The sequence below is a fragment of the Artemia sp. Qi Xiang Cuo genome, chromosome 12 (assembly GCF_049724085.1).
Source record: "Artemia sp. Qi Xiang Cuo chromosome 12, ASM4972408v1, whole genome shotgun sequence".
Taxonomy (NCBI): domain Eukaryota; kingdom Metazoa; phylum Arthropoda; class Branchiopoda; order Anostraca; family Artemiidae; genus Artemia; species Artemia sp. Qi Xiang Cuo.
Window position 1 is genome coordinate 7376931 of NC_142805.1, and position 21834 is coordinate 7398764.

The following is a 21834-nucleotide window of genomic DNA, read 5'->3' on the forward strand; positions in this document are numbered from 1 at the left end:
GCTGTCAAAACCATCTTTTTAATAATATTTTCATCTAGGATGCTTAAATCATCAGTATAATCTAAGTTTATGAGAGTTTTACTTCCCAAATTGATCCCATGCTCTCCCATGGCCTTTGTCATGTTCCTTAGGATATACTCATTTGGAATAATCCATATAAATGAGGATAACAGAAACCTGCCCCTGCTTCAATATGAAACCAACTAGCAGCTAGCAGCTACTAACTTCATTTCCTACCTTATCCACAGCATTGTTATTCTCACACAAGAGAATAATCACTCTAATGTATTTACATGGCATTCCATACACAGATAGAACCTTTGCTAAAGCTCATCTATTGGCTGAACATGAACTAAATATGGTCAGAGTTTTTTTTTTTGTTTCTTCTATTTTTCCAAAGAAGTGTATTAGTAGTTGAAGTATCCTTTTTTTGGGTCGTCCCAAACACGCTAATATTGGTCAGGGCCTGTTTTAATAATAAGAGCTCTATTTTAATAATATTATCTATTATTTATTATTATTAAAATATTAATAATTATTATTTTATATATTACGGAAATCCATGCAGAAATCCGTCCATATCTTTTCGAACGATGGCCCAGAAAAACCTACGTTTTAAGGCAAAGTTTTCAAATAAATGTATCAGCGTGGACAAGGACAAGTTCTAAAAGAAGAATATTGGCTAATTTGTCCTTGCTTTAGTCCTTATATTACGAACGAGGCACAAAAGATTTTATATATTTTATTTTAAAATAAAATAAAATTAATAATACTATTAATAATATTATTTTAATAATAAATAATATTTTAATAATAATAATAAGAGGTAATGTTTAGTTTAGTTAGTATTATATGGAGACTTCAATATTGTGTTTGTTTTGTGTGTGAACCATTTGTGAATGGTCACACCCTTCGCATTACTAAATGTTACATAAGAAAATCATGTCACCAAAATCACAAATCACAGGAGAGGTACACAATTCTTTATGTCAGGGCTTGGAGTTATGTTTAGTCTAAGTTTAGTTGTGTCTAAGAAACATTATTTATGGAGTAAAGACGGTTTTGCTTTTCTTGTGGTCTTGTGGTTTTGCTTTTATCATGTCATTTCGGGCTGTTCAAGTATTTGCGAAGTGTTTCTGTCTATTATTACCAATTTTCGCTTTCTCACTGCACTTTCCGTTAACTTCGGCTAAATCGTGGGTAAGAAATGAATCATTATTATTTTCCTGGATTGTTTACCTTCTTTTTAATATTGCTTTCTTGACCGGATTAAGTATCAGATTTCTTACCTCATTCTCATTTCTGCCTCTGCTGTCTCCTAGGATTTATAAATCCAGTTTTCATTTAGTGTTTATGTGAAACCCGGACAAAACCAATGATCTGTTGTAATAATTGCCTCTAGAATCTGATATTGCTTTATTATTTTAGTTATTTCGCTGAAATTAATATTTGGGCCATGGAGACGCATCAGATATCGAAATCGAATGCTTTACTACAGTTTTCTTCCAAACAAGTTGATCCGAAATTAGAAAACATTAAATTCTAACTCGTGTTTTTGGTTCTTCGAAGAGAAAGGACAATTTGGTCATCTACCGAATCACATTTTAAAATTCGTTTCTTCATCTTATATTTTATTTAAAAGACACGTTCAAAATAGATGAAAAACATGTGATTTTATTTTTATGTGATTTTTTATTCTCTAACTAGCGTCGATGTAATGGCATAGTTTCCCGTCGGTGAATGGGTATTTCGAAAAATAATAATTTCAAAGGTATAAATAAGTTGTCTTTTCGGTGCAAGTTACAGTTTCAGGATTTTTGCTAAATTTCATATATTTAATAAGAATTTAAACCTTGATAAACGTTAATTTATTTTATTTCCTCGCTTTAATCATTGAGTAAGTCCCAGTGCTTCTAATTGTCGAGACGGACCGCAATTTTAGTCACAATGGCACTACCCCCCAAAAATGGTATTCATAGGATCATTTTGTAGATGAGAACTTTATTTTGTAAAAGCAATAGGCTCGAAACTTTACTGGTATTTCATTCTTAAGTTGCTTTCACACTACGTACAAAATACCCTCTGCTAAGTGGTCAAGTCGTATTGCGTCAAGAAAGGCCATAGCCAGGATTTTTTTCAGGGAGGGGGGATATTTTGTTCGAAGGGGGGGGGGGATATAGAAAAAAACTTTACAAAAAGCAACACAAAGTTTTTAAGATATATTTCTGTTACTTTTGTACGGGTTGGACAGAAATTTCAGAGGGTGTTCCTGCCGTTATCCCTCCCCCTGGATATATCCCTAGCGTCAAGAATAAAATTTCACGCTTAAACCAGTTTTTTCACACTAGCCTAGTGTAAAAAACATGATCATCGTCTAAGATTTAAAAATTAAAAATGCGGAATGGAAACAGGGGCGAATACAGATTTTTTTAGGGGGGGGGGCAAAATAGGATGATCCGATAAAAAAAATTAGGGGGGGGGATGCGAAATAGGTTGATCCGATAAACTTGCGGAGCAAGTTTTATTAACGCAAACTTGGGCTAATTAAGTAAATTACACTACTTTAGACTACGCTAGGGGGGGGGGGGGGGTCCCATCGCCCCACCCCCCTGGACCCACTACTGAATGGAAATGGATTTTTTTTTTAGATTGGAGCGTGTGAAAGATTTTTTGATGAAAAGTCTATTAATATTTTTTCAACATTTTATGAATTGATCATCCAGAAATTTTATTTTGTTGATGCTATATTAAATTTTCCATTACGTAGCATACACTTACGCCATCTACGTAGGGTTCAAGTCTACATGACACTGCCTATGATACGGACAAAAATTTGCTCCATCAGATTACATAAAATCTTCAATTTTGCTACTTCGAAAGATTCTACGGCGTAGTGAGAGAATCGTTAGAAATTTCGTTGTAGTAAAAATACAAGTAAAACGATATATTAAGCAGTATAGTAAATGGTAAAGATAACGGTATAGTAGAGACAGAGTGTATGCTTTAGGTTAGATTGAAATTCTCCGAATTAAGAATAGTAATACTAAAATATAACTATAGACAATAAATGAACATTTTTTAGTCTGTGAATGTGTGTGTAAAATAGTTTAAAAAAGAAAAAAAATTCAATTTCTCGTGTTTACAATTGTGAACGTATATCTAATATATAGCCGAGTATGCTATTATTTAACATGACATTACCTTATCATTACCTTACTAATACCATAACCTCACCAATACTTTATCATTGTCAAAACCTTACCATGACCTATCCAAATTCAATTTCTCGTGTTTACAATTGTAAACGTATATCTAATATGTAACAGAGTATACTATTATTTAACATGACATTACCTTATCATTACCTTACTATTACCATAACTTCACCAATGCTTTACCATTGTCAAAACCTTACCATGACCTTTCCAAGTGGAATGTATCTGCTGCCCTTGTGAATTTCTTCTAAAATCTATTTTGAATGAGTAATTTTTATATCTACTTAAAACAAGTTGTGTTTTAAACTTTCCGGTTTTAATTATTTTGTCATTTCTTGATGTTTTCTGATATTTCAATGATTTTTTTATTTCTACGGACCACAAAACAAATTTCTGTTTCTTTAAAATTCCTTTTTACTGTATTTAAGTATTGTACTGTGTTTCATTAAAAGGTAACGTATTGGAATTTTGTTTTGAGATGACTGTTCGATATATTTTCTTTAGATTGTGTTTGACAAGGTATGCTTTATGACCAGTTTTCAGCTTGACTATCTCTTTGGAACCTCTTTGTCTACCTCTTGACTAACTCCTTGTCAGCTGTGCATTCTTTATGAGAAGGTTAACTGTTCTAAAATATTTAATTATTATCATATTCCTGGTTATGTTCTATTCCCTTTAATTATTTCCTTCCTAGGAGTTTAGGAAAATAATGGGAGTAAAACCAAAGTTTAGTTGCCGCAAGGTTGAGCGACAGGCTTGCGACCTGTAGCTGTAAAAATAACCATCAATTGAAACGTCTAATTGACAATATATGTGCCATGTACGATTTTTATCCTTTAAAAACAGAAATTTGTATCTTAAGAAAAATTCAAAATCAGCAGCATCTATCGTCATCTAACAAACTTTGAAAATAGTAGGGCTGTAAAAAATTAAATAAATACCAAAAAAAACTTAAAAATATTGCGATAAGGTTGATAGTGGTAAAACTAAAAATTTGGTAAAAAACACAAGCACACGTGATGTTAACGTGAAAAAATGTACTTGTTGTTCTATAGTATTTATTATAGTATATTGAAATTTTTATAATATATTGTATATTTAATTTTTTATAATGAAAACTTTGTATCTGAAAACTGTATAGTGAAATAGTGAAAACTGTATATTTAATTTTTTTATTGAAACCGTTTTATTTGAAAAAGCGATTAAAGAAGTAGTGTATATCCATCAAATTCTTAGAACTATTTCTTATAATAGCTTTTAAATTGTATTATGTAAGTGTAACCCCTTTTGTTAGATGAAAGAGTGCTTGTGACATGCGTGTTTAAAAGTGCTATCATGGTAATGGTGGGCTGTCCCTAAATTATTTACTCTATGAGCCTATTCGCTGTCGCGTTGGACTTCGGTAGATTCGTCAGACATTTTTTGGGAACGAACTTTAAGTAAACAGTGACTCAGTTCAACATTAACAGAAACTTAGATAATTTCGAAGACCATACTGCCTTTCCATGACCATAAATAAAGGTTCAAATAGGGATAAAATTCTTTTAATAGTTAGTGTTTCACAAACAGTGTTTGAGATTCACAAAAATACTAGATATTTCGGTCACATATGTAGTGACCGAAATATCTGGTATTTTTGGGGAATTTCTAACACTGTTTGTGAAACACCTGCTATTAAAAGGATTTTATCCCTATTTGAACTTTTATTTATTAACAGAAATTCTAAAAAAAAGAATTTTAATAACAATAGATGCACCAAAGGAATTGAATTTGTATGCTGATTCCAAATATATAAAGTTCATTAATGTTGCCCATCAAAAGTTTAAGTCTGAGAAAATTTGTCTTATTTCTGAAAAAGGGGGGAAACACCCCCAGAAAGTGAAGCGACTTTAATGAAATCGCTCCACCAGACTCAGCATATTATAGAATCCTACTGTAGATGTGTCAAGTTCCTATATAAAACATAGGGATTTTAATTTTTTCTCTAGAAGAAATATTACGGATCCGCGTTTGTATTTTATTTTTTTGGGGGGTGATTGTATCGAACCAGTAATTCTTGAAGATCTAAAGAGGGCTCATTTGGTCGGGAAAAGTTCTATTGCCTCTTTTAAGTGGTGAAAAAGATCGGAGGGCAATTAGCCTGCTTACCACGATTCCCCTTTTTCCACAAAGACATCTGATCAAAATTTTTAGATTGCTATTTTTTTCAGCATAATTGAAATGTCAAAAATTATTCCTTTAGGGAAGGGAAAGGGCTGAACGCAATTTTCCAATTGTTCAAACATAATATTTGTTATTAGGAAACATAAGCAAATTTTTTGGGGTTGTTTTCTGCGGGGTGGATTTTTCACGGGGAGAATTTTCCGTGAAAAATTTTCCAGGAAAAATTTGACACGGTGGGGGGAAGGGAGGAAGGGGATTTCGTGGTATGATTTGACAAGCGTTCAGAAACTGACTATAAAAAGTTTTTCAACTGAAAGTAAGGAGCAATATTAAGACTTAAAACGAACAGAAATTATTCTGTATTTGAGGAGGGCTACCCCTTCATCAACTCTCGCTCTTTACGTCAAAGTTTGACTTTTTGTCACAGTTCTTTATGAAAGACTGCTCGAACGCAAGGGCCGTTGAATTTGAATGAGAAGTTTTTTAAAAGAACTTTAAGACTTTAGCGTCAAGAGTGAGGGTTGAGGAACGGCTAGCCCCCCCCCCCCTCGTATACGAAATAATTCCCGTTTGTTTAAAGTTTTAATATTGCTCCCTACTTTTAGTTGAAACTAAACTTATTTTGTTCATTTAATTTCAAATAGAATCGATCAAATATATTGCAATAGTCAATGAGCAGGCTGAATTTCACTTGCCAAGGAGTTCAGAAACATTTGCATTTAGCTCTTGCAAAGGGGCACACGCGGCTGCGTGACGGGCCTAGCGAATCCCCTCCCCTGCTTATTTGCCTTCACTAAAACATGTCAATTAAAGCTTTTCCTCATGCTTGTCGCGCATTGTACGTATTAGGCCTTTTGTATTACTCGTTTCACCTGGGACCAGACCTTTGAGCCTTCTAAATATTTTGCTTCGTTAAATGGACCTTGCTGTGCTCGGAAGGATCCTGGCACCACAGAAATGTCTTACCTCAGCCATACCTCACCATCAGCCATAACATACCTCAGCCGGCAGTTTGGCCGGCTGAGGTATGGCCGTCATAAGACGTATTTAAGACGTATGGCCGTCATACAAAATATTTTGCACAGCACAGCATTATGCACGAAAAGCCTAAAGAACTGATAGGTTCTTTAACTTTTGTTTTTTCTAAATTTGTTTGCAATAAGATGATAGTTTAGTTTTGTTTATTAATAAAAATTCTATAATTCTGTTTAATAATAAGCCTGTAGTTCAAGTTCAGGAAATTCGGTACTTAGGTTTTTAAATTGATTGTAATTTTTCGTGGAAACGCCAAAGAGTTTTTACCCCAAAGAGTTTTATTGCTTTTATACCATGCTTTGATTTATCCACATGCTTCGTATGGCTGTATGTTATGGGCAAGCAATTTTTATGTTTAATTTATTAATAAAAGTAAGATGCCCTTTTTTCGTATAAAAATCGTTAAAAATATAATGAATCATGATATTGTGGGTTTGTACGAAAAGAGCCTTTAGTATCTTGACTGAGTAGGATGGAATTCAAAATATCTTTACTTTTTTAGGTATCATGTTGAAATGAACATGTCTGTCATGGAGACGCAATGGATCGCGAAATCTAATGCTTTACAACGGAAGGGAAGGGCGGGGCGTGTACGAGAGGGTGTTGTATATTGTTTGTATAGTCGAAGTCAGTATGAAGCTCTTGCAGAGTATCAGACTCCGGAAATGCTGCGAACATCACTAGATCGTATGATTTTGGATATAAAGGTAAGGCTTCTTTTTAGTATGATTTTGGATACAAAAGTAAGGCTTCTTTACCTTTGCTAATTTCATGAAGATATCATTGAATATGATGCTATTTTTGTTTTGAGTTAGTCGTAAAGGTTATAAAATTTAAGAAAAAAAATTCTTAGGAGGAGATACTTCTAATCTATTAAATAAATAGATTTTTAATCTATTTTTTGAATAATATTCCTTGTACCACCAATCATAAGTACTATAGTTCAAACTTTACTATAAGAAAAATATACATAAAAACTATTTTTATGTGCATTTTTGTTATGTTTTTACGAGTCAGTCGGAACTTGGGGGGGGGGGGGTTGAAATTTTTAATCTAAAAAAAAAGATTAAAAAGGATAGAGCCCATGGATGAAAACTTGGCACCACTTGGCTTCAAAAATCACTGGAAAATTTAAAATAGGCCAATTAAGAAGAAATACGACAACTTCAGACGATAGCAAATGAGCCGTCTATAGTAAACAGTCAGTAAACATTTCCTACAATACAAATCTTTTGCATTAAGTTTTGACAATAAATATGCCTTGCCCCCCCCCCCCCCCTCGGGATGAAACTTTGGTCTTACAGTCAATATATGATCAACTCATTTGCCAACTAGCTCCATATGACAGACAATGAAGAGAGATACAAAACACAGAGGCTATGATTTTGGATATAAAGGTAAGGCTTCTTTTTAGAATGTATTAATTGTTTAATAATGGTGAAATGACAACCACTTCTAGCGCTCTAAGTGTTAATTAATTATTCTACAGATATTAAAATAGGGTAAAATAGCTATTAACACAAGAAAACTACACACGGACGTCTAGGGCTGTTCTTTTTTTTGTCAGGACTTGGTGCATCTTCTGTAGTCTGCTCTAATCAGCAGAATTCATAGACTGTGTTTGTGAAGTATTATTTGCATCTTTTTCTAGGATGATTTGTAGGATGAGAGTATTTCTAGCAATTTTGGAGCAATTTCTATCAATTTTGGAAGCAGTCGTCATTGGGACTTACCCTTAGCATCACCATCTTGATGAAACCTTGATTTCTGGATAAAATGTGGATACAACCTAAATTGCCGATAAAAATCTGGATTATAAAAGGAATTTTATTTCAAAAAACTGGAAAGGGATTGGAGCTGCCTCCCTCCTGATGAGTCCTAGTACCACCACTGCTATTAATAGAACTGCAGCTTTGCAGTTTTCAGTTTTGCAATTATCTCTTCTTTATCAAGAGCTGAATTTCAATTTCATCACAAAATTAAATTCAAAGGACCTTTGTTATTAGGGAAAGTTTTTTTCAGCAGTTGTCTCAATCTCAGCATCACCATCTCGATGAAACCTTGATTTCTGGATAAAATGTGGATACAACTTAAATTGCCGATAAAAATCTGGATTATAAAAGGAATTTTATGTAAAAAAACTGGAAAGGGGCTGGAGTTGCCTCCTGCCTGATGAGTCCTAGTACCACCACTGCTATTAACAGAACTGCAGCTTTGCAGTTTTCAGTTTTGCAATTATCTCTTCTTTATCAAGAGCTGAATTTCAATTTCATCACAAAATTAAATTCAAAGGACCTGTGTTATTAGGGAAAGTTTTTTTTAAGCAGTTGTCTCAATCTCAGCATCACCATCTCGATGAAACCTTGATTTCTGGATAAAATGTGGATACAACTTAAATTGCCGATAAAAATCTGGATTATAAAAGGAATTTTATGTAAAAAACTGGAAAGGGGCTGGAGTTGCCTCCCCCCTGATGAGTCCTAGTACCACCACTGCTATTAACAGAACTGCAGCTTTGCAGTTTTCAGTTTTGCAATTATCTCTTCTTTATCAAGAGCTGAATTTCAATTTCATCACAAAATTAAATTCAAAGGACCTTTGTTATTAGGGAAAGTTTTTTTTCAGCAGTTGTCTCAATCTCAGCATCACCATCTCGATGAAACCTTGATTTCTGGATAAAATGTGGATACAACTTAAATTGCCGATAAAAATCTGGATTATAAAAGGAATTTTATTTCAAAAAACTGGAAAGGGGTTGGAGCTGCCTCCCTCCTGATGAGTCCTAGTACCACCACTGCTATTAATAGAACTGCAGCTTTGCAGTTTTCAGTTTTGCAATTTTCTCTTCTTTATCAAGAGCTGAATTTCAATTTCATCACAAAATTAAATTCAAAGGACCTTTGTTATTAGGGAAAGTTTTTTTCAGCAGTTGTCTCAATCTCAGCATCACCATCTCGATGAAACCTTGATTTCTGGATAAAATGTGGATACAACTTAAATTGCCGATAAAAATCTGGATTATAAAAGGAATTTTATGTAAAAAAACTGGAAAGGGGCTGGAGTTGCCTCCCCCTGATGAGTCCTAGTACCACCACTGCTATTAACAGAACTGCAGCTTTGCAGTTTTCAGTTTTGCAATTATCTCTTCTTTATCAAGAGATGAATTTCAATTTCATCACAAAATTAAATTCAAAGGACCTTTGTTATTAGGTAAAGTTTTTTTTCAGCAGTTGTCTCAATCTCAGCATCACCATCTCGATGAAACCTTGATTTCTGGATAAAATGTGGATACAACTTAAATTGCCGATAAAAATCTGGATTATAAAAGGAATTTTATTTCAAAAAACTGGAAAGGGGTTGGAGCTGCCTCCCTCCTGATGAGTCCTAGTACCACCACTGCTATTAATAGAACTGCAGCTTTGCAGTTTTCAGTTTTGCAATTATCTCTTCTTTATCAAGAGCTGAATTTCAATTTCATCACAAAATTAAATTCAAAGGACCTTTGTTATTAGGGAAAGTTTTTTTCAGCAGTTGTCTCAATCTCAGCATCACCATCTCGATGAAACCTTGATTTCTGGATAAAATGTGGATACAACTTAAATTGCCGATAAAAATCTGGATTATAAAAGGAATTTTATGTAAAAAAACTGGAAAGGGGCTGGAGTTGCCTCCTGCCTGATGAGTCCTAGTACCACCACTGCTATTAACAGAACTGCAGCTTTGCAGTTTTCAGTTTTGCAATTATCTCTTCTTTATCAAGAGCTGAATTTCAATTTCATCACAAAATTAAATTCAAAGGACCTTTGTTATTAGGGAAAGTTTTTTTTCAGCAGTTGTCTCAATCTCAGCATCACCATCTCGATGAAACCTTGATTTCTGGATAAAATGTGGATACAACTTAAATTGCCGATAAAAATCTGGATTATAAAAGGAATTTTATGTAAAAAACTGGAAAGGGGCTGGAGTTGCCTCCCCCCTGATGAGTCCTAGTACCACCACTGCTATTAACAGAACTGCAGCTTTGCAGTTTTCAGTTTTGCAATTATCTCTTCTTTATCAAGAGCTGAATTTCAATTTCATCACAAAATTAAATTCAAAGGACCTTTGTTATTAAGGAAAGTTTTTTTTCAGCAGTTGTCTCAATCTCAGCATCACCATCTCGATGAAACCTTGATTTCTGGATAAAATGTGGATACAACCTAAATTGCCGATAAAAATCTGGATTATAAAAGGAATTTTATGTAAAAAAAACTGGAAAGGGGCTGGAGTTGCCTCCCCCTGATGAGTCCTAGTACCACCACTGCTATTAACAGAACTGCAGCTTTGCAGTTTTCAGTTTTGCAATTATCTCTTCTTTATCAAGAGCTGAATTTCAATTTCATCACAAAATTAAATTCAAAGGACCTTTGTTATTAAGGAAAGTTTTTTCAGCAGTTGTCTCAATCTCAGCATCACCATCTCGATGAAACCTTGATTTCTGGATAAAATGTGGATACAACTTAAATTGCCGATAAAAATCTGGATTATAAAAGGAATTTTATGTAAAAAACTGGAAAGGGGCTGGAGTTGCCTCCCCCCTGATGAGTCCTAGTACCACCACTGCTATTAACAGAACTGCAGCTTTGCAGTTTTCAGTTTTGCAATTATCTCTTCTTTATCAAGAGCTGAATTTCAATTTCATCACAAAATTAAATTCAAAGGACCTTTGTTATTAAGGAAAGTTTTTTCAGCAGTTGTCTCAATCTCAGCATCACCATCTCGATGAAACCTTGTTTTCTGGATAAAATTTGGATACAACTTATATTGCAGATAAAAATCTGGATTATAACATTAATTTTTTGTAATAAACTGGAAAGTGGCTTGTGGTTCATCAAACATGTTGATTCCTAGTCCAACCACTGCTATTAACAGAACGGCAGCTTTGCTGTTTTCAGTTTTGCACTTATCTCTTCTTTCTCAAGTGCTGAATTTCAATTTCATCACAAAATCAAATTCAAAGGACCTGTGTTATTAAGGAAAGTTTTTTCAGCAGTTGTCTCAATCTCAGCATCACCATCTCGATGAAACCTTGATTTCTGGATAAAATGTGGATACAACTTAAATTGCCGATAAAAATCTGGATTATAAAAGGAATTTTATGTAAAAAAAACTGGAAAGGGGCTGGAGTTGCCTCCCCCTGATGAGTCCTAGTACCACCACTGCTATTAACAGAACTGCAGCTTTGCAGTTTTCAGTTTTGCAATTATCTCTTCTTTATCAAGAGCTGAATTTCAATTTCATCACAAAATTAAATTAAAAGGACCTTTGTTATTAAGGAAAGTTTTTTTTCAGCAGTTGTCTCAATCTCAGCATCACCATCTCGATGAAACCTTGATTTCTGGATAAAATGTGGATACAACTTAAATTGCCGATAAAAATCTGGATTATAAAAGGAATTTTATGTAAAAAAAACTGGAAAGGGGCTGGAGTTGCCTCCCCCTGATGAGTCCTAGTACCACCACTGCTATTAACAGAACTGCAGCTTTGCAGTTTTCAGTTTTGCAATTATCTCTTCTTTATCAAGAGCTGAATTTCAATTTCATCACAAAATTAAATTCAAAGGACCTTTGTTATTAAGGAAAGTTTTTTCAGCAGTTGTCTCAATCTCAGCATCACCATCTCGATGAAACCTTGATTTCTGGATAAAATGTGGATACAACTTAAATTGCCGATAAAAATCTGGATTATAAAAGGAATTTTATGTAAAAAAAACTGGAAAGGGGCTGGAGTTGCCTCCCCCTGATGAGTCCTAGTACCACCACTGCTATTAACAGAACTGCAGCTTTGCAGTTTTCAGTTTTGCAATTATCTCTTCTTTATCAAGAGCTGAATTTCAATTTCATCACAAAATTAAATTCAAAGGACCTTTGTTATTAAGGAAAGTTTTTTCAGCAGTTGTCTCAATCTCAGCATCACCATCTCGATGAAACCTTGATTTCTGGATAAAATGTGGATACAACTTAAATTGCCGATAAAAATCTGGATTATAAAAGGAATTTTATGTAAAAAACTGGAAAGGGGCTGGAGTTGCCTCCCCCCTGATGAGTCCTAGTACCACCACTGCTATTAACAGAACTGCAGCTTTGCAGTTTTCAGTTTTGCAATTATCTCTTCTTTATCAAGAGCTGAATTTCAATTTCATCACAAAATTAAATTCAAAGGACCTTTGTTATTAGGGAAAGTTTTTTTTCAGCAGTTGTCTCAATCTCAGCATCACCATCTCGATGAAACCTTGATTTCTGGATAAAATGTGGATACAACCTAAATTGCCGATAAAAATCTGGATTATAAAAGGAATTTTATGTAAAAAACTGGAAAGGGGCTGGAGTTGCCTCCCCCCTGATGAGTCCTAGTACCACCACTGCTATTAACAGAACTGCAGCTTTGCAGTTTTCAGTTTTGCAATTATCTCTTCTTTATCAAGAGCTGAATTTCAATTTCATCACAAAATTAAATTCAAAGGACCTTTGTTATTAAGGAAAGTTTTTTCAGCAGTTGTCTCAATCTCAGCATCACCATCTCGATGAAACCTTGATTTCTGGATAAAATGTGGATACAACTTAAATTGCCGATAAAAATCTGGATTATAAAAGGAATTTTATGTAAAAAAAACTGGAAAGGGGCTGGAGTTGCCTCCCCCTGATGAGTCCTAGTACCACCACTGCTATTAACAGAACTGCAGCTTTGCAGTTTTCAGTTTTGCAATTATCTCTTCTTTATCAAGAGCTGAATTTCAATTTCATCACAAAATTAAATTCAAAGGACCTTTGTTATTAAGGAAAGTTTTTTCAGCAGTTGTCTCAATCTCAGCATCACCATCTCGATGAAACCTTGATTTCTGGATAAAATGTGGATACAACTTAAATTGCCGATAAAAATCTGGATTATAAAAGGAATTTTATGTAAAAAAAACTGGAAAGGGGCTGGAGTTGCCTCCCCCTGATGAGTCCTAGTACCACCACTGCTATTAACAGAACTGCAGCTTTGCAGTTTTCAGTTTTGCAATTATCTCTTCTTTATCAAGAGCTGAATTTCAATTTCATCACAAAATTAAATTCAAAGGACCTTTGTTATTAGGGAAAGTTTTTTTCAGCAGTTGTCTCAATCTCAGCATCACCATCTCGATGAAACCTTGATTTCTGGATAAAATGTGGATACAACTTAAATTGCCGATAAAAATCTGGATTATAAAAGGAATTTTATGTAAAAAACTGGAAAGGGGCTGGAGTTGCCTCCCCCCTGATGAGTCCTAGTACCACCACTGCTATTAACAGAACTGCAGCTTTGCAGTTTTCAGTTTTGCAATTATCTCTTCTTTATCAAGAGCTGAATTTCAATTTCATCACAAAATTAAATTCAAAGGACCTTTGTTATTAAGGAAAGTTTTTTCAGCAGTTGTCTCAATCTCAGCATCACCATCTCGATGAAACCTTGATTTCTGGATAAAATGTGGATACAACTTAAATTGCCGATAAAAATCTGGATTATAAAAGGAATTTTATGTAAAAAACTGGAAAGGGGCTGGAGTTGCCTCCCCCCTGATGAGTCCTAGTACCACCACTGCTATTAACAGAACTGCAGCTTTGCAGTTTTCAGTTTTGCAATTATCTCTTCTTTATCAAGAGCTGAATTTCAATTTCATCACAAAATTAAATTCAAAGGACCTTTGTTATTAAGGAAAGTTTTTTCAGCAGTTGTCTCAATCTCAGCATCACCATCTCGATGAAACCTTGATTTCTGGATAAAATGTGGATACAACTTAAATTGCCGATAAAAATCTGGATTATAAAAGGAATTTTATGTAAAAAACTGGAAAGGGGCTGGAGTTGCCTCCCCCCTGATGAGTCCTAGTACCACCACTGCTATTAACAGAACTGCAGCTTTGCAGTTTTCAGTTTTGCAATTATCTCTTCTTTATCAAGAGCTGAATTTCAATTTCATCACAAAATTAAATTCAAAGGACCTTTGTTATTAAGGAAAGTTTTTTCAGCAGTTGTCTCAATCTCAGCATCACCATCTCGATGAAACCTTGATTTCTGGATAAAATGTGGATACAACTTAAATTGCCGATAAAAATCTGGATTATAAAAGGAATTTTATGTAAAAACTGGAAAGGGGCTGGAGTTGCCTCCCCCTGATGAGTCCTAGTACCACCACTGCTATTAACAGAACTGCAGCTTTGCAGTTTTCAGTTTTGCAATTATCTCTTCTTTATCAAGAGCTGAATTTCAATTTCATCACAAAATTAAATTCAAAGGACCTTTGTTATTAAGGAAAGTTTTTTCAGCAGTTGTCTCAATCTCAGCATCACCATCTCGATGAAACCTTGATTTCTGGATAAAATGTGGATACAACTTAAATTGCCGATAAAAATCTGGATTATAAAAGGAATTTTATGTAAAAAACTGGAAAGGGGCTGGAGTTGCCTCCCCCCTGATGAGTCCTAGTACCACCACTGCTATTAACAGAACTGCAGCTTTGCAGTTTTCAGTTTTGCAATTATCTCTTCTTTATCAAGAGCTGAATTTCAATTTCATCACAAAATTAAATTCAAAGGACCTTTGTTTTTAGGGAAAGTTTTTTTTCAGCAGTTGTCTCAATCTCAGCATCACCATCTCGATGAAACCTTGATTTCTGGATAAAATGTGGATACAACTTAAATTGCCGATAAAAATCTGGATTATAAAAGGAATTTTATGTAAAAAACTGGAAAGGGGCTGGAGTTGCCTCCCCCCTGATGAGTCCTAGTACCACCACTGCTATTAACAGAACTGCAGCTTTGCAGTTTTCAGTTTTGCAATTATCTCTTCTTTATCAAGAGCTGAATTTCAATTTCATCACAAAATTAAATTCAAAGGACCTTTGTTATTAAGGAAAGTTTTTTCAGCAGTTGTCTCAATCTCAGCATCACCATCTCGATGAAACCTTGATTTCTGGATAAAATGTGGATACAACTTAAATTGCCGATAAAAATCTGGATTATAAAAGGAATTTTATGTAAAAAAACTGGAAAGGGGCTGGAGTTGCCTCCCCCTGATGATTCCTAGTACCACCACTGCTATTAACAGAACTGCAGCTTTGCAGTTTTCAGTTTTGCAATTATCTCTTCTTTATCAAGAGCTGAATTTCAATTTCATCACAAAATTAAATTCAAAGGACCTTTGTTATTAGGGAAAGTTTTTTTCAGCAGTTGTCTCAATCTCAGCATCACCATCTCGATGAAACCTTGATTTCTGGATAAAATGTGGATACAACTTAAATTGCCGATAAAAATCTGGATTATAAAAGGAATTTTATGTAAAAAAACTGGAAAGGGGCTGGAGTTGCCTCCCCCTGATGAGTCCTAGTACCACCACTGCTATTAACAGAACTGCAGCTTTGCAGTTTTCAGTTTTGCAATTATCTCTTCTTTATCAAGAGCTGAATTTCAATTTCATCACAAAATTAAATTCAAAGGACCTTTGTTATTAGGGAAAGTTTTTTTCAGCAGTTGTCTCAATCTCAGCATCACCATCTCGATGAAACCTTGATTTCTGGATAAAATGTGGATACAACTTAAATTGCCGATAAAAATCTGGATTATAAAAGGAATTTTATGTAAAAAACTGGAAAGGGGCTGGAGTTGCCTCCCCCCTGATGAGTCCTAGTACCACCACTGCTATTAACAGAACTGCAGCTTTGCAGTTTTCAGTTTTGCAATTATCTCTTCTTTATCAAGAGCTGAATTTCAATTTCATCACAAAATTAAATTCAAAGGACCTTTGTTATTAAGGAAAGTTTTTTCAGCAGTTTTCTCAATCTCAGCATCACCATCTCGATGAAACCTTGATTTCTGGATAAAATGTGGATACAACTTAAATTGCCGATAAAAATCTGGATTATAAAAGGAATTTTATGTAAAAAACTGGAAAGGGGCTGGAGTTGCCTCCCCCCTGATGAGTCCTAGTACCACCACTGCTATTAACAGAACTGCAGCTTTGCAGTTTTCAGTTTTGCAATTATCTCTTCTTTATCAAGAGCTGAATTTCAATTTCATCACAAAATTAAATTCAAAGGACCTTTGTTATTAAGGAAAGTTTTTTCAGCAGTTGTCTCAATCTCAGCATCACCATCTCGATGAAACCTTGATTTCTGGATAAAATGTGGATACAACTTAAATTGCCGATAAAAATCTGGATTATAAAAGGAATTTTATGTAAAAAACTGGAAAGGGGCTGGAGTTGCATCCCCCCTGATGAGTCCTAGTACCACCACTGCTATTAACAGAACTGCAGCTTTGCAGTTTTCAGTTTTGCAATTATCTCTTCTTTATCAAGAGCTGAATTTCAATTTCATCACAAAATTAAATTCAAAGGACCTTTGTTATTAAGGAAAGTTTTTTCAGCAGTTGTCTCAATCTCAGCATCACCATCTCGATGAAACCTTGATTTCTGGATAAAATGTGGATACAACTTAAATTGCCGATAAAAATCTGGATTATAAAAGGAATTTTATGTAAAAAACTGGAAAGGGGCTGGAGTTGCCTCCCCCCTGATGAGTCCTAGTACCACCACTGCTATTAACAGAACTGCAGCTTTGCAGTTTTCAGTTTTGCAATTATCTCTTCTTTATCAAGAGCTGAATTTCAATTTCATCACAAAATTAAATTCAAAGGACCTTTGTTATTAAGGAAAGTTTTTTCAGCAGTTGTCTCAATCTCAGCATCACCATCTCGATGAAACCTTGATTTCTGGATAAAATGTGGATACAACTTAAATTGCCGATAAAAATCTGGATTATAAAAGGAATTTTATGTAAAAAAACTGGAAAGGGGCTGGAGTTGCCTCCCCCTGATGAGTCCTAGTACCACCACTGCTATTAACAGAACTGCAGCTTTGCAGTTTTCAGTTTTGCAATTATCTCTTCTTTATCAAGAGCTGAATTTCAATTTCATCACAAAATTAAATTCAAAGGACCTTTGTTATTAGGGAAAGTTTTTTTTCAGCAGTTGTCTCAATCTCAGCATCACCATCTCGATGAAACCTTGATTTCTGGATAAAATGTGGATACAACTTATATTGCCGATAAAAATCTGGATTATAAAAGGAATTTTATGTAAAAAACTGGAAAGGGGCTGGAGTTGCCTCCCCCCTGATGAGTCCTAGTACCACCACTGCTATTAACAGAACTGCAGCTTTGCAGTTTTCAGTTTTGCAATTATCTCTTCTTTATCAAGAGCTGAATTTCAATTTCATCACAAAATTAAATTCAAAGGACCTTTGTTATTAAGGAAAGTTTTTTCAGCAGTTGTCTCAATCTCAGCATCACCATCTCGATGAAACCTTGATTTCTGGATAAAATGTGGATACAACTTAAATTGCCGATAAAAATCTGGATTATAAAAGGAATTTTATGTAAAAAAACTGGAAAGGGGCTGGAGTTGCCTCCCCCTGATGAGTCCTAGTACCACCACTGCTATTAACAGAACTGCAGCTTTGCAGTTTTCAGTTTTGCAATTATCTCTTCTTTATCAAGAGCTGAATTTCAATTTCATCACAAAATTAAATTCAAAGGACCTTTGTTATTAGGGAAAGTTTTTTTCAGCAGTTGTCTCAATCTCAGCATCACCATCTCGATGAAACCTTGATTTCTGGATAAAATGTGGATACAACTTAAATTGCCGATAAAAATCTGGATTATAAAAGGAATTTTATGTAAAAAACTGGAAAGGGGCTGGAGTTGCCTCCCCCCTGATGAGTCCTAGTACCACCACTGCTATTAACAGAACTGCAGCTTTGCAGTTTTCAGTTTTGCAATTATCTCTTCTTTATCAAGAGCTGAATTTCAATTTCATCACAAAATTAAATTCAAAGGACCTTTGTTATTAGGGAAAGTTTTTTTTCAGCAGTTGTCTCAATCTCAGCATCACCATCTCGATGAAACCTTGATTTCTGGATAAAATTTGGATACAACTTAAATTGCCGATAAAAATCTGGATTATAAAAGGAATTTTATGTAAAAAAAACTGGAAAGGGGCTGGAGTTGCCTCCCCCTGATGAGTCCTAGTACCACCACTGCTATTAACAGAACTGCAGCTTTGCAGTTTTCAGTTTTGCAATTATCTCTTCTTTATCAAGAGCTGAATTTCAATTTCATCACAAAATTAAATTCAAAGGACCTTTGTTATTAGGGAAAGTTTTTTCAGCAGTTGTCTCAATCTCAGCATCACCATCTCGATGAAACCTTGATTTCTGGATAAAATGTGGATACAACTTAAATTGCCGATAAAAATCTGGATTATAAAAGTAATTTTATGTAAAAAAAACTGTTCTGGGTCTGGTGGTGCATCCCCCCTGTTGATTCATAGTACCACCACTTAAATTATCAGAAAGGCAGAATTTCAGTTTTCAGTTTTTCAATTATCTCTTCTAGAACAAGAGCTTAATTTAAATTTCATCACACCATCAAATTCAAAGGACATGGGTGATTATGGAAAGTTTTTTTTCAGCAGTTGTCTCAATCTCAGCATCACCATCTCGATGAAACCTTGATTTCTGGATAAAATTTGGATACAACTTAAATTGCCGATAAAAATCTGGATTATAAAAGGAATTTTATGTAAAAAACTGGAAAGGGGCTGGAGTTGCCTCCCCCCTGATGAGTCCTAGTACCACCACTGCTATTAACAGAACTGCAGCTTTGCAGTTTTCAGTTTTGCAATTATCTCTTCTTTATCAAGAGCTGAATTTCAATTTCATCACAAAATTAAATTCAAAGGACCTTTGTTATTAGGGAAAGTTTTTTTTCAGCAGTTGTCTCAATCTCAGCATCACCATCTCGATGAAACCTTGATTTCTGGATAAAATGTGGATACAACTTAAATTGCCGATAAAAATCTGGATTATAAAAGGAATTTTATGTAAAAAAACTGGAAAGGGGCTGGAGTTGCCTCCCCCTGATGAGTCCTAGTACCACCACTGCTATTAACAGAACTGCAGCTTTGCAGTTTTCAGTTTTGCAATTATCTCTTCTTTATCAAGAGCTGAATTTCAATTTCATCACAAAATTAAATTCAAAGGACCTTTGTTATTAAGGAAAGTTTTTTCAGCAGTTGTCTCAATCTCAGCATCACCATCTCGATGAAACCTTGATTTCTGGATAAAATGTGGATACAACTTAAATTGCCGATAAAAATCTGGATTATAAAAGGAATTTTATGTAAAAAAAACTGGAAAGGGGCTGGAGTTGCCTCCCCCTGATGAGTCCTAGTACCACCACTGCTATTAACAGAACTGCAGCTTTGCAGTTTTCAGTTTTGCAATTATCTCTTCTTTATCAAGAGCTGAATTTCAATTTCATCACAAAATCAAATTCAAAGGACCTTTGTTATTAGGGAAAGTTTTTTTTCAGCAGTTGTCTCAATCTCAGCATCACCATCTCGATGAAACCTTGATTTCTGGATAAAATGTGGATACAACTTAAATTGCCGATAAAAATCTGGATTATAAAAGGAATTTTATGTAAAAAACTGGAAAGGGGCTGGAGTTGCCTCCCCCCTGATGAGTCCTAGTACCACCACTGCTATTAACAGAACTGCAGCTTTGCAGTTTTCAGTTTTGCAATTATCTCTTCTTTATAAAGAGCTGAATTTCAATTTCATCAAAAAATTAAATTCAAAGGACCTTTTTTATTAGGGAAAGTTTTTTTTCAGCAGTTGTCTCAATCTCAGCATCACCATCTCGATGAAACCTTGATTTCTGGATAAAATGTGGATACAACTTAAATTGCCGATAAAAATCTGGATTATAAAAGGAATTTTATGTAAAAAACTGGAAAGGGGCTGGAGTTGCCTCCCCCCTGATGAGTCCTAGTACCACCACTGCTATTAACAGAACTGCAGCTTTGCAGTTTTCAGTTTTGCAAGTATCTCTTCTTTATCAAGAGCTGAATTTCAATTTCATCACAAAATTAAATTCAAAGGACCTTTGTTATTAAGGAAAGTTTTTTCAGCAGTTGTCTCAATCTCAGCATCACCATCTCGATGAAACCTTGATTTCTGGATAAAATGTGGATACAACTTAAATTGCCGATAAAAATCTGGATTATAAAAGGAATTTTATGTAAAAAAAACTGGAAAGGGGCTGGAGTTGCCTCCCCCTGATGAGTCCTAGTACCACCACTGCTATTAACAGAACTGCAGCTTTGCAGTTTTCAGTTTTGCAATTATCTCTTCTTTATCAAGAGCTGAATTTCAATTTCATCACAAAATTAAATTCAAAGGACCTTTGTTATTAAGGAAATTTTTTTCAGCAGTTGTCTCAATCTCAGCATCACCATCTCGATGAAACCTTGATTTATTTATAAAATTTGTATACAACTTAAATTGAAGATAAAAAAATTTTTTATATAAGTACTATTATTTAAAAAAAACTGTACAGTTTATTGTGGTGAATCCCAAATTTGGTTTCATTGTCAACCAACAGCGAGTAACATAAATGATGCTGTTATATTTTCAGTTTAGCAAGTATCTCCTCTATATCAAGATCTGAATTTCAATTTCATCACACAATTAAATTCAAAGGACCTTTGTTATTAGGGAAAGTTTTTTTTCAGCAGTTGTCTCAATCTCAGCATCACCATCTCGATGAAACCTTGATTTCTTTATAAACTTTGTATACAACTTAAATTGAAGATAAAAATATTTTTTATAAAAGTACTTTTATTTAAAAAACTGGACAGGGGATGGTGTTGACTCCCCCCTGTTGATTACTAGTCCCCCCACTGCTATTAACAGAACTGCTGCTTTGCAGTTTTCAGTTTTGCAATTATCTCTTCTTTATCAAGAGCTGAATTTTGATTTCATCACAAAATTAAATTCAAAGGGCCTTTGTTATTAGGGAAAGTGTCGCTAGGAAATGCGAAGTTGCTCGTGTTATCACCTTCCGCTGTATCTCTTTAGGAGAAGTGTCTTTAACGAAAGCTAACAGGTCTTTGTTGTTGTCTTACGATTTTTTGTTAGATTAAGGTCCGTAACGCTTTCCTGATCAGATATCTTTATTAATCACAAAATCTCTCTTTAATTCGTTCAAAATATCATTTTTCAGCTAGCCCAAGGAATTTGAACAACATCCTCTCTTAGTCATTTATTAGTCAAATAGGTGACATTCTCTTTGCTTAGTCTGGGTCATGAATTCTCTTTCTTGTGTTATTTTTTCTCTGTCTCTTCGTTTTATTTTTATTTTGACCCCTCTCCTTTTTCTTCATTTTCTCTGTTTTTTCTTCTGTTTCTTTTTTCTTTCTCTGTTTACTCTTCATTTTCTGTTTTTTCTTTTTTCATTGCTTACTCTGGGTCATGGATTCTCTTTCTTGTGTTAGTTTTCTCTGTTTCCTCTTTTTATTTTAG

At 34.5% G+C, this 21834-nt stretch overlaps 1 protein-coding gene across 1 annotated transcript in view; it reads left to right on the top strand.

Annotated features, from left to right (window-relative positions):
* LOC148945725 (ATP-dependent RNA helicase DHX30-like) overlaps positions 1-21834 on the top strand; it is a 112899-nt gene that overhangs the window by 59467 nt on the left and 31598 nt on the right. Inside the window, exon 9 of the mRNA XM_089097495.1 lies at positions 6916-7120. Within this exon, the coding sequence (XP_088953621.1) occupies positions 6916-7120 (205 nt within the window). The remainder of the gene's footprint in view (positions 1-6915; positions 7121-21834) is intronic.